The sequence below is a fragment of the Brachionichthys hirsutus genome, chromosome 19 (assembly GCF_040956055.1).
Source record: "Brachionichthys hirsutus isolate HB-005 chromosome 19, CSIRO-AGI_Bhir_v1, whole genome shotgun sequence".
Classification (NCBI taxonomy): Eukaryota; Metazoa; Chordata; class Actinopteri; order Lophiiformes; family Brachionichthyidae; genus Brachionichthys; species Brachionichthys hirsutus.
Genome location: NC_090915.1, coordinates 6,635,155 through 6,662,408, shown reverse-complemented (window position 1 = coordinate 6,662,408; position 27,254 = coordinate 6,635,155). Strand labels below are relative to the sequence as shown.

Sequence of the window (27,254 nt, the reverse complement as noted above, 5' to 3'; positions counted from 1 at the left end):
TAAGTCATCAGGTTGAATGAAAGCAGAGTGTTGAATCCTGATTGTTGCGTTTGCTGATTTTAAAGCTCTAACCGTAGTTATCGTTGTCATTTTACTCCATCGCCTTCCCACTATATTAAATATTTATACAAACTGAACGCTAAAGTATCTTTAAATCGCTAATACGCGTTTCTGTTGCAGAGTTTTTGTATTGTTGCAGGAAGGTTGAGGCTTCTCAAGTCGCCGCAGGTCACCAGATAAGAGCTTTGACCGCCAACAGCTGTCGCCAGCAGCCGGAGAGCCTCCGGCTCGCAGATGTGCTTCAGCTACAATGGGGCGGCATCAAGTTGCACGCGCTGGCCCCCGGGGGCCCCTGGGGGGCCCCGCATGCTGATCCTTAAAATAGCTCAGCGTTTCAATCTCCATGCATCAGCTGGATCCGAATCAGACTTTAGGCCCAGCCTCCGGGCCAGCAGGAGCCCAGAAACTGAAATCAACAAGTTGAGTTGGTGTACATATAAGCAGGGCGTTTCTTAACGACACACGTTTACAGCTAAACTGAGAGTGACTTTGATCTGCCTTTATCTGCTCGTGTGGGAGTTTCCAGATCTCCCTGAAAACTCTTCTCTTTGGAATTCAAATTTAAACAAGAACTCAGTCTGGCGAATGTGGAGGCTTGGAGACAAAAGAACCCCCCCCCCCCCCCCCCACACCCCCACCCCTCCGGGGTCAGAGTTGACCTGTGTTTGAGGGGGACAGCTCTCCATCTGCCGCTCTGCTTTCCACAGAACAATAGCGCTGACTGAATCACCTTCCCCTTCTCTATCCATTTAGTATAGCACATATGACCTGATTTAATTTATTAGCATTATTATTGCGAAACATCACAACCAGGATGAGCAAAAGAACTGTTGGGGCGAACTTGTTCTGTTCGTGGAGCGGAAGACGAGCCGAGCGTAAAAGTTTTTTCAGGCTTGAATCGATCGGAAAGAAGTTTATGTAAAGATTTAAAGGACATGTTTAAATCTTTATACGAACGGAAAGCGACTCCATTCCCGTCGGCGTCTACGATTTAAAAATTGGACATGTTTAAATATATAGTGGAAATGAAGGTATATAACGGCCGTGCACAAACTCAATAAAGAGAAAGTTGTCAGAAATAAGGCAGGTGGTGCAACAAATATCCACCTATAGTTATAGTGTAGCTCTAGTTATATATTATATATAGTTATATATCTTATATATAGCTATCCTCTGAACTCGTGGCCGGACCAGCCGCGCATGTTGCGCAGCACGAACGGACGCGCTGGCACGCGCTGCTCATTTGCATTTGAATGGCTCCAGAGATAATAGAAGGCTCCTGCGCACAATGAGGCCGTTTCACGCGCAGCCCCGAGTTCACAGATGGCCTGATCCACCTGCCCTTTCTCTGGGGGGGGGGGGGGCACATTTTCTCCACGTTGCTGCAAATCCTGGCACAAAAAATAAATACATTTAAAAAACAATTCCCAATTTTGAGAATTTGCACAATATTTAGCTAAATGTTGCTTTTTTTTTTTTAACGTGGTGTTGTTTGTGTCCTTCCCCCCAATTAAGTTATTTGTAGTGCAGGGCAGCCTGCCTCAGAGGAGGGGGGGGGGGGGGGGCGTGGCTCGATGACCCCCATCAATCTGCCACGAGCCGGAGAAAGACAACTATCATACAAATACGCCATTGAGCTTCAGCCAATCAGGACGCAGCCCTTTCACCAGGCAGCCTATAAAAGCGGGGCGGCTCCGAGCTGGAAGTCATTCCGGATTTACTCTCGTTTGCCTGAACGCTCCCCTTTGACTCTGAGGAATAGTTTCATCTTCATCATGACTCTTGAGGAGGTTCTGATCCAGAAACAAGCCGAACGTGCTCAGTGCACCGGCCCCGCCCTGGAGGAGGTGCTGGTGTCCGCTGGAGACAACGACTCCATCACCGTCGGCGTCTACGAGTGTGCCAAAGTGATGAACCTGTAAGTAGGACATCCAGGGTCCTTGTTCATCCTGTCTCTGTTTTGTCCCTTGTTCATCCTGTCTCTGTTTTGTCCCTTGTTTATCCTGTCTCTGTTTTGTCCCTGGTTCACCCTGTCTCTGTTTTGTCCCTTGTTCATCCTGTCTCTGTTTTGTCCCTTGTTCACCCTGTCTCTGTTTTGTCCCTTGTTCATCCTGTCTCTGTTTTGTCCCTTGTTCATCCCGTCTCTGTTTTGTCCCTTGTTCACCCTGTCTCTGTTTTGTCCCTTGTTCATCCTGTCTCTGTTTTGTCCCTTGTTAATCTTGTCTGTTTTGTCCCTTGTTCATCCTGTCTCTGTTTTGTCCCTGGTTCATCCTGTCTCTGTTTTGTCCCTTGTTCACCCTGTCTCTGTTTTGTCCCTTGTTAATCCTGTCTCTGTTTTGTCCCTCCAGCGACCCGGACAGCGTGTCTTTCTGCGTCTTGGCCATGGACGAGGACTTTGGGTGCGACATCGCGCTGCAGATCCACTTCACTCTCATCCAGTCCTTCTGCTTTGACAACGGCATCAGCATCGTCAGAGTGAGCGACATGCAGCGCCTGTCTGAGCTGCTCGGCAGCAAGGCGGAGCAGCTGGACGACGCCCACTGCGTCCTCATCACGGTGTGTACTGCTCAGCGCTGGACATTGTCTGGTCTGCGGTGCTCTCTGAAAGCCTGGCGTGACTAAAGCCTCTCCTTTTTGAACAGAACCCAGCCGAGGGGTCTTGGGAGGACCCTGCTCTGGAGAAGCTGCACCTGTTCTGTGAGGAGAGCCGCCGTCTCAACGACTGGCTTCCGGAGATCAGCCTCCCCGAGCGTTGAGGTGGGACCAGGCTCCCTCCCCCCCCCCTGGAAACAGGAAACAGTCATCCTGATGAACAATATGCTGCTGTTTCTGCTCATCCCTGGAAACTCCTGAGGAGGATTCCCATCCAGGCAGAGCGGCGCCGGCCCGAGGGGCCCCCGTGAACCGTCGCCTCTTGTCCCGCCCATGCCGAGACGACTCTCATTCTTTGTGCGGATGGGGTCAGGTATGCCACAAGAGCGACACGTTAGCCCTCATTCTTTGTGCGGATGAGGTTTGGAGAGGAAGGTGAAGCGAATTCTGTGGATCCACAGAGCAAAAGCGTCTCCTTGAAGCAGCAGGAGAAGAAGCGGTGCTGAGAAAGAGGCGTTTTCAAAAGAGACTTTTTGGAGAAGAGCTCTTCGCTGAGCGACGTGACATCAGTCAGCGCTAATGTTTCCCACTTTCCAGAATGGTCTAAATTCTCTAAAGGTTTCACTTTAGAAAAATGCTCAATTAGTTTCATGTTCAAATGAAGATACTTTTAAAAATGTTGTTTGTTCAAAGCGCCACATGAGAAGCTGCTTAATAAAAGTCAATAACAACAGTGTCTTCACGTTCTCAAACTTATTTATACGCTTGAGTTCCGCGTGTTTAATCTCTGTTGGGGTGGGGGTGGGGGGTCACTAACAAAGCTTTCAAACTCAGCAGATTCATCATCTGCTCGGGGGTCGTCCCTGCAGAACGCTCCTCATTTGCACATGCATGGCGCGGCGCACAATAGAGGGCCCGTCAGCTGCGGCGGTCCGCACAGAGCGCCGATTGTTTGGGCCCCCCTGATGCCTCCGCAGCTCCGCCGCGCCATCTGCCGTTTCCCGTCGGTGGGGGTCGGGCAAGACCAGAAACCACCTGCGCCCCGAATGACGCACCGCGTTCTGCGCCGTTTCCACCAGAAAGAGGCAGAACGGTGTTTCCTCCAAAGGACTGAGAGGAATGAAACACACACACTTTTATTTTGAAAGTTCTATTTGATCAGTTGGACATACTTATTTTGGTCCATCTGGTTGTTCTGGTTTCATTAAATGATGCCGATTGGACCAAAGAACATTCACGTCATCAGGCACTTCCACATTCAAAGCGTTGCACAGAAAGGAGGGAAACAAATAGTATCAAAACCCAAATACTGAAAAAGTACAAGTTATATTCTAACGAAGAATGCGAAACATAAAACAATAGAAACCACGACTGCGTTTAGTTTCAACGTCGTACAAAAGAAGGCAGTAGAAACTGCTGGGCCGTCATGAAAGCACACACAGCTTGGAGGTGTGTCTGAGGCCCCCGTCGGCCCGGAGCCCCTCCCCCCCGGGGCCCCTGACCATCCCTTGGACCACTGGCAGGCTGTCACAGCCCCTCCTCTTCTGGGCTTGGTGCACCAGGATCCGATGGACTCCGGTGAGCGGGCTGCGGCAGTCTTTGAGCTGATTGCTCCATACGTGCTCCGCCGTGATGCCGAGCTCCTCCATTGCGCTCCTCACCTCCTCCTCCTCCTCCGCCTCCGCCTCCTCCGCCGGGCCTCCTTGCTCTGAAGCCATCAGGCGACGCAGCGGGCTCGGCGGCTCAGGAGGCAACCACGACCAGGGGAATTCCACGGGCAGCAGCCAGTCGCATGCGAGCATCTGGTCGATGGCGCAGCGTTCAGCAGGAGACGTCTTCAAGATGCCCTTGATCAGCCTCTGGCAGGGGCCGGGCACCCAGGGGGGGGTGGCGTAGGCACCGTCGATGATGCTGCGCCGCAGCTTGCCCATGGTCTCGGCGCGGAACGGCATTGTTCCGGTTACCATGAAGAAAAGCAGGACCCCCATAGCCCAGATGTCCACTGGGGGGCCGAGGTAACTCTCATCCCTGAAGAGCTCGGGGGCGGCGTAAGGCGGGGAGCCGCAGAAGGTGTCCAGCATGTGGGTGCGGTTTGACACCTGCGTGCTGAAGCCAAAGTCGGCCACCTTCACACAGCTGCTGCTGGTGAAGAGAACGTTCTCGGCCTTCAGGTCCCGGTGGATGACGTTGAGATTGTGCTGCACGTTAAAGCGGAACAAACACAGGATTAAATACAGGAACAGAAAGGTGGATGATGTTGAGATTGTGCTGCACGTTAAAGCGGAATAAACACAGGATTAAATACAGGAACAGAAAGGTGGATGATGTTGAGATTGTGCTGCACGTTAAAGCGGAATAAACACAGGATTAAATACAGGAACAGAAAGGTGGATGATGTTGAGATTGTGCTGCACGTTAAAGCGGAACAAACACAGGATTATATACAGGAACAGAAAGGTGGATGATGTTGAGATTGTGCTGCACGTTAAAGCGGAATAAACACAGGATTAAACACAGGAACAGAAAGGTGGATGATGTTGAGATTGTGCTGCACGTTAAAGCGGAATAAACACAGGATTAAATACAGGAACAGAAAGGTGGATGATGTTGAGATTTTGCTGCACGTTAAAGCAGAATAATCCCAAATGAAACCGGCTGTTGTCTTGTGTGCATCAACAACATCTGATTTAACCGACAGTAATTCAGACAGAAACTAAAACTCGGGTTCGGGTTCGGGTTACTGACCATATATTTGAAGGCAGAGAGGATCTGTGCAAAAGCGATTTTACTGCTGCAGTCAGACAGCTTCCCCTCGGCACAGATCTTGCTGTGGAGGTCTCCTCCGCCGGCGTACTCCAGCACCAGGTAGAGGCGACTCGGCATCTCCACCACCTCGTACAGGTGGATGACGTTGGGGTGCCGCAGGAACTCCATGCTGCTGATCTCCTTGGACAGCAGACGCCGGGCCTGAGCGTCCCACCGGCTCTTATCCAGGATCTTCAGGGCCACCTTGTCTGCGAAGGAGACAAAAGTTGGGCACCATGTGAGGAGTGGAGAGAGGGAATCAACGTTCCATCGGTCCGGTTCTGCAGGACATGCGTCCCAGTTCAGGTGTGTCGACGTTCACCTTTAGTCAGAGCATGGAACGCCAGTTTGACCCTAGAGAAGGTCCCACAGCCGATCTCCCCCCGGACCTTGTAGAAGCCAACCCTCCGGCCAATGACCAGCTCCTTGATGGTGTTCTCGTCCTTGCACATGTCCAAGGTGAGCTTCTGCAGCGGCGTGAGGCGCACCGGGGCGCCGGCCTCCTCGTCCTCGGAGCTGTCCGTCAGGCTGCAGGTGCTGCGCCGGAGTTTGGTGCTCGTCACCTCGTACTGCCCTCCGGGCATTCTGGAGATCTCAGCGGCGGAATCCACCCGACGACAAGAGAACTCCTCGTCTTCGCTCACAGCCTCAGCCTCAGACTGCTGGTCGTCCAAAACAACAGGATGGGGGGGGGCACCTGTGCTTAAGCCATCATCCATGTGGACAGTGTGTGGGGGCTACTCTAGCCACGCCCCGTCCACCCAGCTCTCCATGTGTCCGCTCTCTCCTCCTCGCCGAGGAACGAAGGATCAGGAACGAAGCCTTTTCAATCCTTTCAAACGACTTGCAGCAGTTTAGGAAATGAAAACGAGGCAACAGAATAGATAGATATATATATAATATATAAATACGTTGCTGGCTGGTTGTCTTGGGAGACAAACGGCTGCTCCGAGGTCGATTACCTGACTTCTGTGGAGGTGAACTGTTACGTAACGGCTTTAACCGATGTTCCCACTGACAGATTAGCTCTCTGTCCCCCTTTAGATGAGGGATGAGCAGCACGGATTAAGAGATTACAGAGCAGGAGGTCAACGCCTCCCCAGGCAGGCCATCTTCAGCCAGCTGCATCATCCCTGCGAGGAACACCCACAGGACACTGCGTCCTTCTCTCTGGTTCAGGCTTTGGACCGGTTTTGTATTCGATGAAAGCTCAGACCAAGAAAACAGGAAGTTTTACAGTACATTACTATGAAACTTTATACTGCATTCTAAAATACTGACGCATTTCCTCTCCTGATCTGGTTCCCCGGGTTATAAGGAGTCCCTGAAGAGCTCGCCGCGGCGTCGCCGTTAGCGGAACACGCTGAGGTGGAACACGCTGAGGTGGAACACGCTAAAGTGGAACAAGCTGAAGTGGAACACGCTAAAGTGGAACACGCTGAGGTCAAAACATTCAAATTCAAATCCATTTATTCAAACTTTTCCCTGTATGAAATGAAACCACTAATTCGGGGGGGCTGTTTCAAACATGTTCAAAGAAATTCAACAGATCCGTGGAACTGAACTCAGCTTTCACATGACTCTGGCACAGAAATGTGACTCCTGGTCTGAAGTGGGCGGGTCAGAACAATCTATCTCCTCCTCTTCTTCAGCCGCTCGCTGACGCCAGTGACACGCTGGCTCTCCTCCAGGTCTTTGATTCTCTGACGCAGAGACACAATCTCCTTGTTCTTCTCCTCCTGGAAGAACTGCAGCTTCTGGGGACGCACACACACACACACACATTTTGCCTCTACTTGTAGACGTATCCTGGTGTTACTTCCAACAGGAAGAGACGTCTCGGTGAAATGTCCTCCGAGCGGGGGCGGCTGACCGACGGCCTGCTTGAAGACGTTTTGGGGGGGGGGGGGGGACCTCCACTCACCCTCTTGTAGACACTCGGAGGAAGAAGGCCGGATCCCTGCTGCTGCTGGTTCCACTGAGACGTGCTCTGAACTCTGGCTAACTTTGCACCAAACTGCCAAAACACACAAAACAGCAGCAAAGTCCCGACGGGTTGGAATCGTCCATCGGGCGCATTCACACCGGGCTCCGCCCAGATGTTGGGCCTCACCAGCTGACAAATATTAGCAAGGAAAGATCCCTCTTCTTAAACCTGACTCGGACACCTGATTTACCTCCATCTGCACCTTCAGGAGCTCGCTCTGCCTCTCTCTCTCCTGCTCCTTCAGCCTCCTCTTCATCTCCTCCACCTCGTCATCCTTGCTCTCCAGTAACCTTTTTACCTCAGCATCTTTGGCTTCCACTGTTAGGAAATAAACGTTCCATTATTAACAGTTTTGGTTTCTATTTTTGAGACAAGCCTCTTGTGAAACTGCCCTTATGCCCCCCCCCCCCCCCCACACAAGTACTGAATATTACAGTTTTTCAATGTTGCCGACACACAAAAATCCGAACGTGAAACACAATCAGTGAAACCTCTGTCTCGTGCACCAACTCCAAAATTCTGCTTTTCACTCAATCCTCAAAAGCACAGCACACATTTTTCACGTCACTCTAGTTTGCACACTCTCCATGGATAAACCCTCTTTGTGTCCACGTGGAACAGACAGCCACTCAAATGGCTAAACTCCTATTAACAAGCCAGGAATCAGAGCTTCAGCAACAAGGAAGAGGAGGACGAAGAGGCAGAGGAGTGTGAGGAAGAGGAGGACGAGGGAGAGGAGCGGGACATGTGTGTCATTTGAACACAAAATACAATTTTGACGAGAGTTTCAAGGATTCATTTTGCAGGGGATTTGCAGCATTTAGCATTTTGTGTGTGTCTTTCTGGACTTCTGTCCTACTCTGACTGGAGCCCTGCCTCTGGGCATCCTCCGCAGCACGCCTGCTCTCCAGGAGTGCGGCCTCTAGCGCCCTCTTGTGTCTCTCTCCATCCGCTCTGGTCTCACTCAGCAGCCTCTGAACTTCAGCCTCTCCGGCCTGAGGATCAAACCACACACACACACACACACACACACACACACCACAGTCGTGACCGACACCGGACTCATAATTACTACTGGGGGAACCACAAGGAAACACTGCTGATTGGCTGATTGGCTGATTGGCTTTGAAAGACGTCTGTAACTTTTAAAATACTGGTCAGATTAGATTCATCGGATCATTAAGTCAAACCCAAAGTACCGTAAGTAAATGTTGTATTTGCTTGTTTAATGCTGAGTTTGACCACATTTTGTAATGAAACCTTAACAGCGACCCGTTTGATCAATAATATCAGGATCAATCGGCTTCTCAAGTCAGCGCTTCTCTGGTATGGATTTTGGTGAAACCAGACAGCGGTTTATTATCAGAATCTGTAACTTCCTCCTGTGGAAACTAAACCCACATAATAGGTGCCATGATGATAAACAACGTTTTCTCTGCAGTGATTGTACTCATCGTGGTACAGTGAGTATGTGTCACTGCTGTACTTTGTGTTTCATGCGTATACTCGTGGCTCAATTCTTACCTCTGCTGCTCTCTTACTCTGCTGCTTCAAGTGGGCCATATCTTTTTTCAGCCCGTCATTCTCCACTATAACAAACCATTACGTAAAAAAATCATCACACAGAATCCAATGTTGTTAGTAAATTAGCATGAAAGGGGTGCTTGAGAGTTTGGATCTCGATGCTAAAAAGGTATCTGTTTGTGTTGGATATAGAATAATACATTTTCACTTCAAAGAAAAACTACTATCCATAAAAATGTGAGACAAATCATTTGTCATTGTTCATATTCGTGTTAAAATGTTTTCATGCTTAGAGTTGACCCGATGTCTTCATCTGTGCCTAATTTAAATATGCATGACCTTTGAGATTTGTGAAAACGTGTCCTGTGGATTATTGGAGCTACCTCGGAGGTTGCACTGCTCCTGCAGCGTCTGCTGTAGTCTCTTCACAATGACAAGGAGACCATCCCTCTCTACAACATGCAGAACAATAGACTTAAAAGTTGTGTATTTGATTGTTTCACATTCCATTCATATTCCTACTGTAAATCTAAAAAAATTATGATTTCACTGAAATTAAATCTGGAAACACCAACTCGGGAGAGGTGGTGTCATTTGTCTGGATCGCCAACAGGGGGAGACATACATATACCAGAAGAAGAACAAAAAATAGTGTCGTTAAACACTATTAAAGCGTTATATTTATACAATTGGAAGTAAAATGCCAAATGTACGGATGCAAACTCACCCTCAATAACAATTTTCTCCTTGGTCAGATGGAATTTTACGAGCCGGTTGGCGTCCTCCAACATGACCTCCAGCATGTGGGCTCTGTCATTTAACGCTGTGGTGTTCTATTTAATTAACACAAGTGGTTTGAAGACAAGTGGAAATGAGAAGTGAGTTAAGTTGCTAAAAAGGCACAGGAGAGGAAAATACACTTCAGAGTATGATGAAAGTTTAGTTTATACAGTATTTATCTAGCTATCATCTAAATACTGAACATTATAGAGAACAGGATGGATAAACTCCATGCTAGCCACTTAGCCCTGAGCGGGTTAGCATCCTCACCTGTTCAAGCTGAGCGAACCGCTCCATGAAGCTGTCGAGGTTGACGCCGGTTGGTTTCACCATATTCCTCGTCTAACAGGCGACTGGAACAAATAAATAGAAGCTTCTGTGTCATGAAGTTAGCGCGTCATTTATAGCTGCTAGCTCCCAAGCTGTAAAAGGGGATGTTAGCTTAGCCTTAAATACTCCAACTTTAACGCTTATGTTGCTGGTAATTGATCATTTGAATCAGCTGCACGTTGTACATTTACTACTAAAGTCACTAATTATCTTGAAAAAGTTTCATTTATACTACTTTATTTTAATTCTGGACCTTGGACTTATACCTGATTTAATAATTTCCCCCACTGAATTCTGTAGAATAGAAGATACTACAGACCTACATGTATTTGTTAATGCACTCATCTGACATTAAATAGTCATCTGTGTTCTTACAGCGATAATAAAACCTAAAAGTGTCCCAAATCAGGAATGAGCCAAACTAAGAAAGAGTTATTGAAGATATTTTATTTACAAAACTTTTATTTGAAACAATTTTATTTTAACAAGTGAAATTCAAAAACAATGTCTCCAAATAAAGCACTCAGTTACTAATTTGTCTTTAGGCTTGAAAAGTAATGAATAAAAACATGGACCTGACATAAAAAATATTTCACTCATAACATGATGATTTTTGCTGACAGATATTTTTCATATAATAATTTAAATTAGAAATGACCCAAAGTTATCAAAAACGATTTTTCAATGTATAAAATATTTGGTAAAAGAAGGTGGCAGGATGAGACGGTCCAATTTGAGGCGCTCTCGTGTAAACCTGGACGAGTCAACGTTACATCAAATGGAACCTTTGCTGTTATTATTACAGCAGGTGGAGAAGTGAAGCGTCGATGGAGGTCGAGCTGGACGTGCAAAGTCTTTAACTCACTGGCGTTTACTTCCCCCCTTCCACGACACATTGGGCTGCTCTTCCTCGCTTGCATCAAACAGAGCAGCGGGTTGGAGGAAGCTGAGGAAGCACGGCAGGCACACATCCTGCCCAAACTATTTTCAACGATCAGCCATGGGGCACAACCTTATCTCTGCCTTTGATTGCCTGCTCCTCACTTTGCACCGTTCACCTATGGCGCGATGCTTCCCAAAAGTTCAGGCGCCAGGTAGCCTGGCGCTGGCATGGACTTCTGAAGGAGCAACCGGGGGCCAGGTGATGAGTTTGGCGTCAGTAACAGGCTGTTCTGCCTGTCAACAGCCTCGACCATGGTGTAGACAGGAGCAGGGTGAAGAGGGGACACGGGGTTCTGGGATTCCCGGTAAGGCGATTGGGACAGAGGAGAACTCAAGTCTCCTCCTGTCTGGCAGGGCTCTCTCATGTCTCTTGGGGGGCTCTTTCCTGCAGTGACTCCTGAAGTGTAACCCCTCTGATCCGGACTGGCTACGAGGAGCTTGAATTCCTTCTTGACCTTCGCCTTCTCTGCGTCTTGGCTCATGGTTTCCTCCACTTGCCTCTGTTCCTCAGGCGACAGCAGCACCTTTCCGGACGGCCTGACCTCACTTACCTGGGTGTACAGCGCCTCTCTGGCTGGATCAGCGGCGGCGGCGCTCTGGCCCGGGGAGACTGCTTCACACGTTGTGCACGGTGTTTCACCATGGAGGGTTTCGTTTGGCGTGAGAAGGTGGGAAGGTGACGCTTCGGGGTCGCTGGGGAGGTCTGGGTCGCAGCAGCTTGCCCGGCCTGAGTCATCGTCCCTGAAGCCAACGCAGGGGGGAGAGCAGTTGGAGAACAGGACGCAGTCTGCGTCCAGGTTTGCCAGTCTGTCGTTCTGCTCCTCAATATCTAGATCAATGAATTCCACCCAGGGGTCACTGTTGTACAGCTCCGGCCTCAGATCAGGGGGGGCCCCCAGAATGGATGTCAACTCGCTCAGCTTCCCTTTCTGTGAGGTAAAGAAGATTTACATTCATTCAGCAGGCGGGGTCGTTTGGCCGCGGCGTAGGGAGGCTGCATTTATATCTGCTGCCACAAGGCGGAGCTTAAACATTCTGCTTCAGCACCGTACCTTCAACAGGTCGGGGTCAATGCCTCTTATTTTAGGTCCAGGAATGGGAGGCAAGAGGAGAACCATCAACCTTGGAGGACAAAAAAATGCATTAAAGGCCTGACAGTAAAGATCAGGATGCCTGCATATCTGTGTTTAAACCTCTGAATGGCATCCCTGGTAACGGGATGGTCGTCCACACAGAGCTGACCAATGAGGTCGAGGGGAGCCTGCAGGTTGCTGCTAAGCTACTGGGCCGCTCCCAGTGCTGCACAGACGCCCATCGCTTGCAGAATACGTACTTTTCCTGCTGCGATATGACGACTAACATCAGGATGGCGAGCAAGCACAAGGCACCGAAGATGAGCAAGGCCACCACTGGAAACCGCAGCACTAGAGAAAGGCAAAAGTGCACGTGTCCGTTTCACCAAACACACTGACAGGGACAGAAGATCACACAACTGGAACGCCATGAGGTTTTCATTTAGGGATTCAAGCCATGGATATTCTGAGTAGGTGGGAGCGGGATCCGAGAGTCTCTAAAGGTTGAATATGGAATGAGAAATCTTTTCTAACAGTTCATCCATCCATCCATCCATCCATCCGGCCTTCGGAGAGAGCGTTTACCTTTGGATGGGACATGGACAAATACGGAGTCGCTGAATTCTCCGAACTCCTTCCCACTGAACATTTTGCATCGGATGCGAATCTCGTGGCTGACGCTGGCTTGGAGTCCATAAATGGAGCGATGGGTACTTTTCACAAGGTCAAGCTGCATCGAACACAACAAAATTCATGTAGCAGAAGCAACGGCCACAGACGCAGAACGACGAAGGCACCCACCGCTTCCCACTGGTCAGCGCTGGCGTCGCGGCGCTGAACCTCGTACTGCAAGGTCATCCATCCCATCTCCACATCCGCCGACTCCGGCGGCCTCCAGCTCAGCATGATGTCGTAGTGAGCGCCAGTCAAACTCACATTGAGTAGCGTCCAGCTCAGGCCGAATGGAGGATCCGGTTGCACTGCAGAGCAGGACATCAGGATTCATTGTGAAACGATCAGGGCCTAAATGGATGAGACCAAACTCATCCTTGTGTCAAGAGCTCAGACAATGTGGGCCCTTATACGCCATGTGGACAAAAGTACTTGGACACACCTGTCATTTCACAACCAACTAATAGTCTCAGCTGCTCCTAGAAGGTACTCAAAAAGAGTATACAAGTACACGATGGCTTTTATTTAAACGCATGCTACTGATTCATTTCCTCCCGTTCCTTCCTTTGCCCACCTCCCCCCCTGCTTCATCGCGATTAACAGCACAAGAAAACTGACAGTAAAATTCAGCAGAACATATTCCCCACACCTGAAATAGTGAAAAGCACCGTGCAATAGAAACGCCGTCGTGTCTGGGAGTGTCAGCTCAGCAGTCCAGTGTCGTTCACGCCTCCGGTGAACTTGTACCATATTCAGACAGCCAGTGTTTACTCTCTTTATTAATCCTTCCCCACTGTAGGTAAACCCACCGATGTCCTGAACGTGGAAGAGGCTCTCGTCATAGAGGATGGCTCGATCCCTGGAGCGGAGTTGGACACTGTAAAAAATCCAGATGTGCGTGTGGCTCTCATTGAAGAAGCACTCATTGGGCCTCTCGGCGCTGTAGTGAGGACACTCCGTCCACTCTTTGGCGGGAGTATGAAGGGGTCTGCGAGAGGGAGAGAGAAGAAGGAAACACCTCTTCATCCATCGACTCCGTAGTCAGTGGCTCTACTGTTTGCTAATGTTGATTGTCACAGATACTTCACAAGTGTTTGGGAAATGCATTAACTTGTGAAGAAATGGTATGATATGGGACCTTTAAAGATGACACCATAGATTATTCAATGCTAATTTTGAAATTATATACCTATGGAATAAGAGGAGTTGTACGGGAATGGCCAACCAGCTATTTACAACAATGTGTTGGATTTGACAATAATAGATCAATATGCATGAATATTCAATGCCAACTTCCACAAGGCTCTATTTTAGGACCTAAACTTTATAAGGCTCAGGAGATGATTTGAAAAACTTACCTGACAATATTGAAGATGAAAGGGTTAAGTTAAAATTGTGGATTGATGTAAATAAATGATCAATTGAGAAGGAAAACAGCAAACAAATTAATAAATAAATAATTAATAAATAAATAAATATATTATATATAAAAAATAATGTGACCATCTTGCAATGATTGTGATCAAAAAGAAAAGCTTCAATCTGCCCCTTTCTAATCATGGAAATGTTCAAAATATTGATCGTGTGTGTAAAGTGTAACGTTAAGGAAGCATTTCAGGAAAAGCCTGACCCTCAGCAGAACACACCTGTTCTTTGGATCCACATTCAACCCCACAGCAAAGTCTAATTAATAATTAACTTGCCTAAACAAACATCTGCGCTAATAAACACCAGCATGAAACATGCAGAGCACAAAAACACAGATTATTACCAGTCTCATCTTTTCTAAGAGTTATTTTGACACGTCTTTTAACCTTTCCGTGTCCAAATATGACTTTGCCAGCTGTTCATGGCCACGCCCACTTCTACTGGGTCTGGGTCTCCTACTGAGCTTGAACTGGACTCAGCAAGGAGGAGTTACTGTAAGAGTAGCGGCCTCACTGGACCTGGATTCAATTAATAATCAACTCAAGGATTGGGTGAATGGGGGGGGGGGCTCAGTGGCGCGTCTGTGTGTCTTTCCAGAGTTTTCCCACCTACGTTTTGCTAAAGTAGAACAGGCGGAGATCTCCGGGACTGGAAAGGTTCTGGAAAGCGCCTGCGTCCCATCTGCATCGGAATGTTTCCATGTTGGACGAGACGCAGCCTGTGAGGTGTGGAGGCTGCTGGGAGGGGCCTGTAGGCAGCAACAGAGACAGAGAGGCTCAGAAGTACATTCTAAGAAGTAGTAAAACTGTGAACGGCTGCTTTACTGCCTTTAACCTTCCAGGGCTGTCTCCGGCGTAGTGTGGGTTGGTTATCAGTGACCTCAGCCAGTCTGGGCCTTAGTTTAGCTAGTTAGTGTGATTTTGTTTTTTATGTTCCTATTTTTATACTCGTATTGTACTTTTTTATTGTACTTTTTGTTCTCGACTACTTCTCTGTATTCTGGGGTTCACTAGTTCATTGTTCCAGCTTGTCAGGATTTATTTTTTATTTTTTTTCTGACATTTTAAAGAATCAATAATGAATCTATTCATGAAAAAAAAAGATCAATAGATTAATGGATGAGCACTAAAACAAAGCCGTGCTGCTCACGCGACTGACCAGAGGAGCTGCAGCTAAGAATAAATAATTGCATTATTTTTGAGCTACTTCCAAAAACTGTTTCGACTTTGCATTCCACTTTATTTACATCATTGAGGGTTCGATCAAACGAGTGAAGCAACAGCAGAGAAACTGGATCCTGATCCTGTTCAGCTGGCTGCGTAGACCTAGAACACGCCAACAACAAACTCTGGATGAAGGTGTCCAAGCCAAAGAGGGAAGACACTGCAGAGTTTATTTAATGTTCGAGGGCAGACCCTTCTGGAGTAAACACCTGTTTCCACGCCAGCCCTTTGGCGAGGAACAAGCCCCGACTGGTGCCGAGGTGCTTCCTCCTCTACGGCGAGGAGGCAGATGAGGACTATCTCTGGGGAAGAGAACCTAGGGTTAAAAATAACCTGTTTACCAGACCCTCCTCCCCATCCTTGGAATTGTGCTGAGCTCAGGGTTAAGGGAAAAACCCATTTGACACTCGGCTATGCGAAGCGTTCTTTGGCTGACCTCAGCCTGATAAAGCAGGACGTGTGTTTGTGTGAAAAACACGTGATTGGAGGCTTTCCAATTACATATTGATAATTGTTTTATCATCATTTTTGGATGATTCTATTTTAGCATTCATTTAGCTTTATTTAGCATGAGAAGCTACCACTGTCGAGCTCTATACTCTGCCGCTGCAACGCCACTGGGGGCTGCCTGGTAGGAAGGGGGGGGGGGGAGGGCTCTATGGAATAAACAGCTTGCTATTGTTTGGAAGTGGAGTACTCTTTGCTCTCCAGAATTCCTGGGAAGCCAATTCCCTGGAACGCTGCCTGTTCCGTGTGGCTGCAAGCAGAGGGCTGTGCTGTTGTGCAACACGCTCCACATCCGTTTGAATGCCAAACGCAGTGCAATAATGACCCCCACCCAGCCGCCGAGTCCCCGACTGTCTGTCTGCTAGCAAACTGATGCATGGATCTTGATAAACAAATCAATACATTTAAAGATGGGTCTTGGTCTAACTTAGATCCCATTAAATTCTGAGAGCGATCCGGATTCCCGTCTGGATACAAAAAAAAATCTGGATTTTCCCATTTACTTATGATGGAGGCTTTAAAAAAATATTTTTAAAAAATGCATTTAATTCACTCATCAATAATCCCAGTCATAAAGGGGTCCGATATGAACCATCATGAAACATGTCTTCTGGTTCTGATCCAGAATGAGGTCAGGAACAAATATTACATTTTAACATTAAACCCATTTATGGATTCAAGAATCAGTTAAAAATACACATCAACTCTGATTCACTTTGACTTTTCTTGGTTGGTGTATAAAGATACCAAGAACAATCTAGAACCTTCTGGTGCTGATCCAGATCACCATGTAGATCCAGTTAGGAGGGGAGCGAGCTGCTTGGGGGAGGTCTGTGCTCTCTGAGTGGTGTTCTAGTTAGAAATGTTTTGACTCTCCCGTGGTCCATTTAAAGAACCCTTAAACACGATTTACATCTAATTTTGGTTCCCTTTTTGGTTTTTAACCAAATAAATAACAGGAAAGAAGAAAATAATCTCCTCAGATATAATACGTAGAATCTCTAATGCAGAGTTTTCAATTCTAATCTGGTCTGCATGAATATTAAAGACAGATTACTAGCACCCATGAACGCACCTTGGTCAGAGGCCGACACCAGCGCTGCAGCAGTGATGAAGTGAAGGATGAAGAGGAGCATGGTGAGCGCTGCAGCCGAGCGGTTGCGCTGTGGAGGACACATTTATAGCACAATGTTAGTCTGGTAGTGGATCCGCCCGGCCCGGCCCACTCCCCACACCGGAGCCGTCCCGTCCTGCTCGGTTTCGGAGTCAGCGGTTTAACGTCAACCGCGGACGTTCCCTCAGAAATGAGGGACGCTGTCCTGCAGCATCTGTGTGAGACAGAAATGAGGGACGCTGTCCTGCAGCATCTGTGTGAGACACAAATGAGGGACGCTGTCCTGCAGCATCTGTGTGAGACAGAAATGAGGGACGCTGTCCTGCAGCATCTGTGTGAGACAGAAATGAGGGACGCTGTCCTGCAGCATCTGTTTGAGACAGAAATGAACTTCAAGGGTTAACTAGGCAATCTATTGGAAGGTAACTTTACATGCTGCGCGCCAATAAGACAAAGTTTAAAGTAGTAATCCTCTATATATTATAATAGTATTTCATCTCTAAGAAAACAAAGTGTTTATTATCGTCCTTGTAAACAACAACAACATGGACGGCCACACATATTTTCACTTTTAAACTAATATTAAACATCAGTGTAGTATTATTACAAAACATAATTCACAAGTGTGATTTATAGTTTTATGATCAGTCACGTGACGTCTCTGCTGCTGATCGTTGGGGGAGACATGCAGTATTGTTTACCACCTCATATACTAGTATTACAAGAGTTTGCTGACGCGCTGTGTAATAATACATGAAATATGTCACAATACTGCAGCGCAGCGATACATTAATATGTCGTTATATATTACTTTTAGGTTCTCCGAAGTTCTCTGTGGTGAAACGGACAGCAGTGAAAACTCACATCAATCAGGAGAACCCGGAGCCCTCTGAACAGAACTCCAGACCCGTTCGGATCCAGGACCGTATCCCTCTGAACAGAACTCCAGACCCGTTCGGATCCAGGACCGGATCCCGTATTCCTCTGAACAGAACTCCAGACCCGTTCGGATCCCGGACCGGATCCCGTATCCCTCTGAACAGAACTCCAGACCCGTTCGGATCCAGGACCGGATCCCGTATTCCTCTGAACAGAACTCCAGACCCGTTCGGATCCCGGACCGGATCCCGTATTCCTCTGAACAGAACTCCAGACCCGATCGGATCCCGGACCGGATCCCGTATCCCTCTGAACAGAACTCCAGACCCGTTCGGATCCCGGACCGGATCCCTCGACAGCTGCTGACGACGTCTAAGAAACCGCGACAGATAGACTGACGCTGTGGAGCCGCTCAGCTGTAGAGGCGCCATCTATCGGCCGACTCTGGAACAACAAGAAAACAACCTGAGGACAAATAGCGTGGACAGTGGAACCTCGGCTCTCGAACATAATTCGTTCCGTAATATTGTTTGAAAACCGAAACTATATTTCCCATAAGAAATAATGTAAACTAGATTATCTGTTCCTACTAATATGTAACTGTATCTAACGAGTTCTGTATCATTTACGTGCCGCTTTGGCGTGTAAGGGAGTCTGTTCGTGTCCTCCTCCATGAAATGACTGCGTAACTGTCCTTCTGGGTTTTATGCCTCCAGCTCTTTTTAATATTCATTCATGAGTCCGGTACGGGGTTGCGGGTCGTGCTGGATCCTGTCCCAGCAGTCAATGGGCGAGAGGCGGGGCAACACCCTGGACAAGCCGCCAGTTCATCGCAGGGCCACACAGACAGACAATCACACATTCTACATATTCTCCTTTTACGTGTGTGAATTATTACATGCCGATTTGTGTCTGTCACTTTAGTCCTTCATTGCATTGCCAGCGCAAAACAAACGGGCCAAATGTGACCTTTGGCCAAAGCATGCAGACTGTGATCAGTTTGGTTCAATAATCGACAGGGTGAGTGCGGGGCACAGCACCAACATGAAGCTCGTTTAAAAGGAAATAAATGCTGGAAAGGAACACAAAGTCTCTGTTGATGATTGTTGTGTTTACAGAAGCTGCAAGTTCAGCCTGAACAGATGAGAGTTACTTCATTGTGGGATTTCCTGAACTGGGTTGCGTCGTCCTCGCTGCTGATTACTGGACCCTGGCTGTTAGAGCTGAGTCAGACGACTGGACCTCGCTCTGAGGAGAACATCATGAAGGTACGGGTACCGTAGCCTCCGTCATGCTGCAACAGAACAAGTTCTTTGTTTAACCCGTTTTAACGTCTGCTGTTCAGATATTCACATTGTTACATGATATAATCTGTTAATCAAGAACGTTGTAGAAACTCAAATCAAAAACGCATGTTCTTATTCGCTTGCCTCGCACTGATCCGAGATGACTGCAGATGGTTCTGAGATAAGATGAGTCAGAAGGTTGTGGGTTCGCGGTAAGCCAACGATTAGGCAGAAATCGTTTTAGGTGCTCCTGTTTAAAGATCGCTTCCATCAAATCTGTAAGGAAAACAAAAACAAATGACCCATTTCACAATAGTTTTTCCTCAAACGCATGTTTCTGTCTAATATTTATGTGAAAACGTTTTACAGTGCGCTTTCTTCCTTATATAGCTTGCCTTGGATGCAGCTCTTTCTCTGGCATCGCTGTTTGCCTTCCTGGCCCCAGCGTGGTAGGTGCTCGTCCAGTTGGACTCTTATTTCGTCTGCTCGTGTCAGATAACAGTGTTTTTAACAATGGTCGGTCCCCTCAGCTGCCAGGAGCCTGTAACCTGCAGATGGGGGGCTTATGGGGATTGGTCTCCGTGTGACGGCTGCACTAGCACAAAGGTAACGTAAAAGGAACTTACAGGATGTTCCATGAGACCTAAACCTTAGCTGTAATGACAAAAACTGCAGGGACTGTTTAGATTGTGTTTTTCCTGATACAAATGGCATTAGATTAGATTTTAATCTAATGCCGAGGTCATGTGATCGCCGGCACTTGTGTCCGTTCGCAACATAACTCAAAGGGGTCTGCACAGATCTGGATGAAACATTCACGACATGTTGGGAATCTATCTCACCACCAAACTTCATCTGGATCAGATCCAGAATGATCCAGATCACCATGTGGACAGTGTAAATCCAGTTAGGAGGGGAGTGAGCTGCTTGGGGGAGGTCTGTGCTCTCCGAGTGCTTCTCTAGTTGTCTATATGTTAATTAAAATGACTCTAAATGCTGGTATGCGATTACAGCATGTGTTTACTTCAGGTTTAATTCATGCCATGCTTATGCACCTTTTAAGGTGAGGGTCCGTCACGTAGAGGTGTATGCCCAGTTTGGGGGTGTCCCGTGTTCAGGACAGGCCTCACAAACGCAGGCATGTGTCCCACATAAAAGATGTCCCCTGGAATTAGGCTGCGGAGACCGATTCCGATGCACCTCTGGTATGTCGCCGCAATATGCACCGCATTTCCAAGTTTCACATCACGATGAATCTTTATGATTCTGTGCTTCTAGTTTTGATTTTGGAGCTAGTTTCATAATTGGCATTAACTGGGTTTGTCCTTTAAACATTTGGTTACGCACCATTTGACTCAAGCAGTTTGATCGATGGAGTCTTTGTGTCCTGCTGCAGGTCAGTGCATCAGCCGGTCTCTGGTGTGTAACGGAGACCAGGACTGTGAAGACGGCCTGGATGAGAGCGGCTGCGATGAAGACAGCAGCCAGCCCTCATGCGACCTTGATAGAACTCCTCCCAACTCCGAGTTTACGGGCAGAGGGTGAGTAAGTCCATCGAGTGAATTTAAACAACTGCTTGACACCCAGCTGGATGACCTTGGGGCGACCTTGCCTGCTTTGGCTGCCGTGTTGTCAGGTACAACGCGCTGACAGGCCGGCACAGGGCAGGTGTGATCAACACGCTGAGCTTTGGAGGCCAGTGCAGGAAGGTGTTCAGTGGGGACCATCAGATGTTATACAGACTTCCCCAGAGCATCCTCAGGTACAACTTTGAGGTAAGATGAGTCAGAATGCTCAAACAATGCTCAGTCATAAAACATTATTGATGCGTAAACACAGACACAAACACTTGTTTGTTAGAATTGTGTAAAGAGACGAAATGCCGTATTATAGTGCGTACCGTTTACAGACGTCGAGTGCAGGCGATCGGAATGCGTTAAAAGATCATCAATGCTTAGGGTTAACAAAGTCCCCTCTATAATGTTAAATTCTAAAGGGATGTACAGCAAAATCTAGAATCAATAGGTGCGTGTTGCCACCGCTTGTGATGCAGGTGACAGTAAACAATGAGGAAAGTGATGAATCCTACGAGGACGCCTGGTCCTACATGCAGCACATCCAGTCCAACGCCTTGGTGGGATACGATCGCCGCAAGTTCCAGAAAGAGCTCATCGATAATAAGGTAATAATAACAGTAGTAATAACACAAGCTGCTCTGCTCAGCCGATCGCCTATCGTAGATGTGTTGGTCTCTCTGTACGCTAGCTGAGTTTCAGGTTTCTATTCCTAACAGACAACATTCTGTCTTCCAGGCCCACAGACTGATCATCCTGAAGAATAAAGTGGCCCTGGCCCAGTTCCAAAACTCCGCCCCTCAGTATCTGACTCTGGCCGAATCTTTCTGGAAGGCCTTGGTCTCCCTGCCCGTGACATACGACTACTCTGCCTACTGCCAAGTGCTTGAGAGATACGGCACACACTACCTCTCTGAAGGCACGCTCGGAGGCGAGTACGAAGCCGTGCTGCAGCTGGACTCTCAGTCATTTTCAGAATCCAGTAAGAACCTGTCTTACTTGCTTTAATTCCACGGCCTTTGTAGACCCGGGAGTCTGAACTCAGAGCATGAAAGCTGAAGATAAGCAACAATGATGTCTCATATTCTGAATTTGTTCCACTGGTCAGAACCACAGAAGAGCATGTATTCTTTTTTATTACTTATACGTGCTTGTTATTTTATGAAGTACAATTAGATTAGAGCATTTTGGAAAATGAGCCTGACAACTTTTATTCAATATCAATTGGCCAAAGAATATAAAAAAATATTTTATACTTTGTGTCCCCAATTATCAACACTTCCTAAAATAAATCCTTTAAATCACGTGACGAGTGAGGATTCGTCATCCCTTCTCCTCCTTTGTGTGTACGAAGCGCTGAGCGAGATGGAGTATCAGAGGTGCTGGAGGAAAGTGAAGCGCCGCTGGTTCAGGAAGAAAGTCAAGATCATCTGTGAAAAGCTGACAAAGGCTTTAACGTCCAGTCAAGGTGAGTGAAGGCAACGAGCACCTCGACGTGTCGAAGGAATGAATTATAGGCGTATCTCAAGGTATTCCTGTATGAGTTTGAGTAGCATTGGATTTCGTTGACACTACAGCACCACTACAGTCCAGTCTGTGCTCTGTTGCCACTGGTGTGCAGGACACAGCAGCAACAACATGCCCATCAAGGTCGATATTATCGGAGGAGATCCGGCCTTTAAAGCGGCTCTGTCTCGCCTGGATCTGGACATCCCAGAGGCGAATGGAGAAATATACGACAACTGGGCCTCATCTGTCAAAGACTTCCCTCAAGTCATCGACCAGAAGGTTCGGTCCAGCTTTGTCTAATTGATTGTGTGATTGATTGTTGCCTCTGCCGAGGAGGTTTGTGTGTCTGTCAGCACATCAGCCAATCCTCGTCTCTGTCCACCTTTAAAGCGACTGAAAACCCACTTTTATTCATTGACGTTCGAGACGTCGTGAGGTTGTAGCTTCTTTATTTATGTTTCCTGTTATTTATTATTCTCATGTTCCACTCATTTCTGACTGTAGCCGGTGTCTTCAAAGACAAAGATATGCTTTCTTCGGTTTGGCCCCGCCATCCACACGAAACCGAATATTTCTGTCACTAAAAACGAAGGTTTTTGAAAACGCCGGTTACGCGTCTGCGTGTGGACGACGGCCTTAATCTACGTGTTTAGATACATTTTTATCCAAGTGCTCGAATTTATGTAACTTTTGCAATATTCTGTATTTTTTTCATGCAAAATGAAGATGCATGTGTCGGCAGCTTTTCAATAAAAATAAATAAATCAAACTTCTGCAGTAGAAGCCTCAAAATCCTGAAAAGCCAAGCGGTGGAGGGCTAATATCCTGCTGTGTTGTCTTCCAGCTGCGCCCTCTGTATGAGCTGGTGAAAGAAGTGGAGTGTGCAGGAGTGAAGAAGCTCCACCTGCAAAGAGCCACAGAGGCGTATCTGGCAGAGCAGCATCCCTGCCACTGCCGGCCCTGCAGGAACAACGGCCAGCCGGTGCTGGCGGCGTCAGAGTGTCACTGCGTCTGCCGGCCGGGAACATCCGGAGCGGCCTGCGAGGTGGGGGCTGTGAGAGGACAACAACCAGGTAAACAAATATTAGACACACGTTTCAAGAGTGAGGGTTACCAGAGGTATCCAAAAGAGAGGTCTGTTGTGTTTTAAAAAGAAAGCAGCTCGGCGTTTAGGCTTTAAGTCACTGTGACTTCCACTCAGCAAACAACAAAGACAGTCTTCTTTCCTTCAGGGGTGATCGATGGCAGCTGGAGCTGCTGGTCCTCCTGGTCCTCCTGCTCCCAAGGTCAAAGGACAAGGACCCGGAGTTGCAGCAACCCCACCCCCAGCAGAGGGGGGCAGCACTGCTTCGGACTGCGTCTGGAGCAGCAGCCTTGTGAGAATGAAGACATCCAGTACTTGCAGTAAGGACACACACAGTCGGGCACATGTCCCAGGCAGTCGGCGTCTGTCCTTCCATTGTCTCCTTGTGCTCTGCTCAGGATGATGGAGCCTCAGTGCTTCAGCCTCTCTGTGCTGCCGCCGAAGACGTGTGGACGCCCGCCAAACCTCACGAATGGATTTATTCAGGTGAGTTTCCTGAAATGATGCTAAGTCTCTGTTTTTGTCAATTTGGACGATCAATGTGTTGTTGTTTTTTGCGCAAACTTGTAGATGTTGCCTTTTTTGTGCAGGTAAATTTGTTTCATTTCATCCTCAGAATCCCAGAGATGTCTATGTGGTAGGAAACACGGTCGAGTACTCCTGTACAGATGGGTTTTACCTCGACGGCGGCGCGTTGGCGGAATGCACTGAAAGCCAGAAGTGGCAGACGGGATTGATGGTTTGTAAAAGTACGTCACTATCAGACCACATGAAATTATAATTTTCTACAAAACGTAATGTTGTGTTGACCCAAAATCACTCATTTTGTCTCCAAGGTTCGACATGCAAGACCCCTCAACTCAGCGGTGACGTTGTAGCCACGCCCTCCAAAGTAGCCTATGGGATTGGAGACAGGCTGTCGCTGTCCTGTCCTGTGGGGTCGGTGCTGGACGGGGCGGCGTCAGAGAGCATGTGCAGCCCCAGTCTGCAGTGGTCTCCGTCTCCGGCCGGCGCTGCCTGCAAAGCTGGTACAGTCTCTTCTCTCTGTGTCAAAGGTCACGGATGTAGACGTTCAACAAAATATTTTTAAATGTATACCCGGGATGCAAATCAGCAAGGACGAACACACCCAGAGGTCGTCTCCGCGGCTCGACAGAGCTTTTTTGTCTTTTCGCTCAAGGGCGGCCTCCCCAGCCCGGGAGCTCGGCATGGGGAGGCCTTTTATCTGATCGCACGAAGGACGCAAGTGGAACTGTCATTTTAACATCAATACTTTATTGGCAGTTCAGTATCTAAACACAAACATGTTTAATGGCAATAAAAAAACACGCAGCTTATCAAAATCAAGCAAATATTTTGAAACAAGACTTCAACTTCTGCTGACTTGAACTGGACAATTCTGTCCCCTGTCCCTGTGGTTCCAGCTCCACTCTCCTCCGTCTCCTTCTGTCCCTCCTCATCTGTCTCCTCCTCCTCCTCCTCCTCCTCCTCGCTCCTCTAACTGGCCTCGTCGGCTGATAATGCCAATAACAGCAACAGTGTTATAATAATATTATAAATCAGTGTTAGCACACAAATACAATATAGAAGTCAACATAGGAAAAGCACCACACACACACACACTCTCAGTACTTAGATACCAAAGTGCTAGATATGGTTTTCTCTAACATTAACTATCTCTAACATTAATATCTAAGCAATTCTAATATTAACTCGCTTTTTTTAAAACTCTGTTTTACTCTTAAATTGTGATGAAAAACCCAAACAATGAGCTTTAATTCACTCTGAAGCTGGAGCTGCAGAATCTGAGGGGGTTTATCAGTTTCAGATCTGTTTCTGTAATAATAATATTCAATACCCAATTGAAGGTTGTGTACTCCCCCCCCCCCCCCCCCCCAGCAGCTCCAACAGATCCTCCTCCTCCATTCGGCCTGCAGTGTCAACTATGGGAGACCATAGGAACAACTGGGTGTGTGTGTAAGCGCCCATCTCAGTGCACGTAAGTGTGTTTTGGCCACAACTTCTGGATTAAACATGCAGGAAAGTCCCTCATCGAAGGTTTTACAGTAAGAAATCCATCAGTATAATCTGGCATCTTCATTTAGGACTTCCCTGGAGTTATGTGCCAGACTGGGCTCGAGTCGAACCCGCTTGCTGGCAGTTTGTCAGCTGGGAGCGCTGCGGTGCATGGGGCGGGACTTCACATTAGCCAATGACAACGACTGTGATTGGCCAGACGAGACATCCACATCCTGCGAGGACTGCAAACCCGGAACAATTTGTCAGGGTGAGTCTCCCGGACCTGGAAGATTATTTGTACCGTTTTTACCTTAAATGCATTCACTTACTGATTGCACAACAAAGTCCAGGAGTCAAGAATCATTGAACCACAAAGTCCAAGGGGTAAAGAATCAATGAATAACAAAGTCCAGGGGTCAAGAATCAATAAATAACAAAGTCCAGGGGGTCAAGAACCAATAAATAACAAAGTCCAGGGGTCAAGAATCAATGACACAGCCAGACAAGATGTGAGCAATTAGCCAGATAGCTTACCTTAGCCAAACCAAAAGGGTGCATTTCACTCATAATCGCTCATTAGCCCTTTTTCCACAGAGACTTTGTAATAGGATCCGAATGAAAACGGTCCTTTGCCTCACCTTAGTTTATTTACACTATAAAAAACAATGTCAGCTCTCGTAGAGCGTGATTTTGGGAAGGAGCTCCCGGACCTTATGCTGCACACAATTTGCAAGGCGTTTCCAGTTGAATTTAAATCTCCAGGTTTTGGGGCGAATACATGATACACTGTAAAATATGACAACCACAACTTTCCTACCACTTCTGCCACATGACCACTCATAGGGGGGTGCAGGTGGCACTGCCATCGTTGATGCTATACACAACTATTCTTCTGAATTCTGGGTAATGTTTTTCCAGATTTCAGGAAGCTTGAGGGATAATACGTGGATAAAATGTTTTGTGCATGATTGTTGATCTTTTATTTTAGAATCCACGGGGAAATGCGTTTGCCAGAGCGCGTCAGACTGTCCTCCAGACTCTGCGCCCCTGTGTGTCGGCTCTGGTGCAGGAGGCGCTGCCAGGACAGTGACCGAATGCGAGGTCGGGGCGAGGAGGTGCGCTGGGGAGCAGCTCAACGTAATCAGAATTGAGGCGTGCCCAAAATGAGGACGGATGCTTTACTTTACAGGGAACTCCCTGGCCCCTGTGTATTCTACGGATCTACGGGACTGGACTGTAACATAGAAGCATTCTCATACATGAGGGTTAGGTTATTCATGCTAGACCTGTAAACATTAGCTTTTAAAAGGATGTTAAATCATGGATGGATTGTTTTGTTATAAAAGAAAATAAAAGATGTGAAATATATATTTTTTTCTTCACTTCAAAACATCAATTTTTTTTCAGGCACCATTGACGTCTGGTTTTTACTTCACCCGTCCAATAAGGGTCTGGTGAAGCCAGAAAGAAGGGCAAAATTATTATGTTGCATTCCTGTGCATTTTGAGGATAACTGTCAACATTTTTGATTTTAGAAGTCTATAAATTGTGATGTTTATGTTTATTTATTGTCCGCTAACCCACCTGACGTGACATTTGCGTGTGGCCAACCTGTCACGTGTTAACTCACACGTTTGACACATTTCTATTTTAGTATTAAAATAAAATGGAGATAATTAGTCTCCTAATGTTTAATGTTGAAGTAATTAGACAGTTTGTATGAAAATATTTATTCCATTTTTTTTGGCAAAGATGGACTTCCATACTTATTGCGTTAAATTAACGCAATAAATAATATAACTTAATACAATGAACATAAACTTTTATCGTTTTTTTTAAATGCCACTAAATGTCTGACTATTGTCT

At 47.3% G+C, this 27,254-nt stretch overlaps 5 protein-coding genes across 6 annotated transcripts; 2 read left to right on the top strand and 3 right to left on the bottom strand.

The window, feature by feature from the left end:
* The first annotated feature begins 1,835 nt into the window (after positions 1-1,835).
* On the top strand, positions 1,836-2,816 carry gadd45gb.1 (growth arrest and DNA-damage-inducible, gamma b, tandem duplicate 1). Its single transcript, XM_068752697.1, has 3 exons — positions 1,836-1,978; positions 2,409-2,616; positions 2,703-2,816. Exons 1-3 carry the CDS (start codon positions 1,836-1,838, stop codon positions 2,814-2,816), a joined length of 465 nt encoding a protein of 154 aa, XP_068608798.1.
* A 1,207-nt stretch (positions 2,817-4,023) lies between these two features.
* On the bottom strand, positions 4,024-6,041 carry nim1kb (NIM1 serine/threonine protein kinase). The gene is made up of 3 exons (XM_068752991.1): positions 5,780-6,041; positions 5,398-5,666; positions 4,024-4,850 (listed from the first exon to the last, which is right to left on the bottom strand). Exons 1-3 carry the CDS (start codon positions 6,039-6,041, stop codon positions 4,077-4,079), a joined length of 1,305 nt encoding a protein of 434 aa, XP_068609092.1. The 3' UTR covers positions 4,024-4,076.
* Positions 6,042-7,014: 973 nt separating this feature from the next.
* LOC137908923 (coiled-coil domain-containing protein 152) lies at positions 7,015-10,081 on the bottom strand. Its single transcript, XM_068753352.1, has 8 exons — positions 10,019-10,081; positions 9,696-9,801; positions 9,352-9,420; positions 8,969-9,033; positions 8,304-8,439; positions 7,635-7,762; positions 7,382-7,474; positions 7,015-7,214 (listed from the first exon to the last, which is right to left on the bottom strand). Exons 1-8 carry the CDS (start codon positions 10,079-10,081, stop codon positions 7,089-7,091), a joined length of 786 nt encoding a protein of 261 aa, XP_068609453.1. The 3' UTR covers positions 7,015-7,088.
* Positions 10,082-10,513: 432 nt separating this feature from the next.
* On the bottom strand, positions 10,514-17,999 carry LOC137908613 (growth hormone receptor-like). Of its 2 annotated transcripts, XM_068753029.1 has the most exons (9): positions 17,902-17,999; positions 16,999-17,086; positions 14,806-14,941; positions 13,575-13,753; positions 12,895-13,073; positions 12,679-12,823; positions 12,354-12,444; positions 12,073-12,142; positions 10,514-11,949 (listed from the first exon to the last, which is right to left on the bottom strand). In XM_068753029.1, exons 2-9 carry the CDS (start codon positions 17,057-17,059, stop codon positions 11,137-11,139), a joined length of 1,674 nt encoding a protein of 557 aa, XP_068609130.1. In that variant the 5' UTR covers positions 17,060-17,086; positions 17,902-17,999; the 3' UTR covers positions 10,514-11,136. The 2 variants fall into 2 exon arrangements, with proteins under 2 accessions (XP_068609130.1, XP_068609129.1); XM_068753028.1 differs by lacking the exon at positions 17,902-17,999 and having other exon boundaries at positions 16,999-17,101.
* Positions 17,678-27,139, top strand: c7b (complement component 7b). The gene is made up of 18 exons (XM_068753027.1): positions 17,678-17,710; positions 17,855-17,874; positions 19,733-19,808; positions 20,266-20,407; positions 20,599-20,743; positions 20,839-20,977; positions 21,256-21,384; positions 21,515-21,758; positions 22,131-22,244; positions 22,398-22,564; positions 23,130-23,358; positions 23,518-23,689; positions 23,768-23,855; positions 23,986-24,118; positions 24,206-24,397; positions 25,272-25,368; positions 25,475-25,632; positions 26,413-27,139. Exons 1-18 carry the CDS (start codon positions 17,678-17,680, stop codon positions 26,553-26,555), a joined length of 2,421 nt encoding a protein of 806 aa, XP_068609128.1. The 3' UTR covers positions 26,556-27,139.
* Positions 27,140-27,254: the final 115 nt, after the last annotated feature.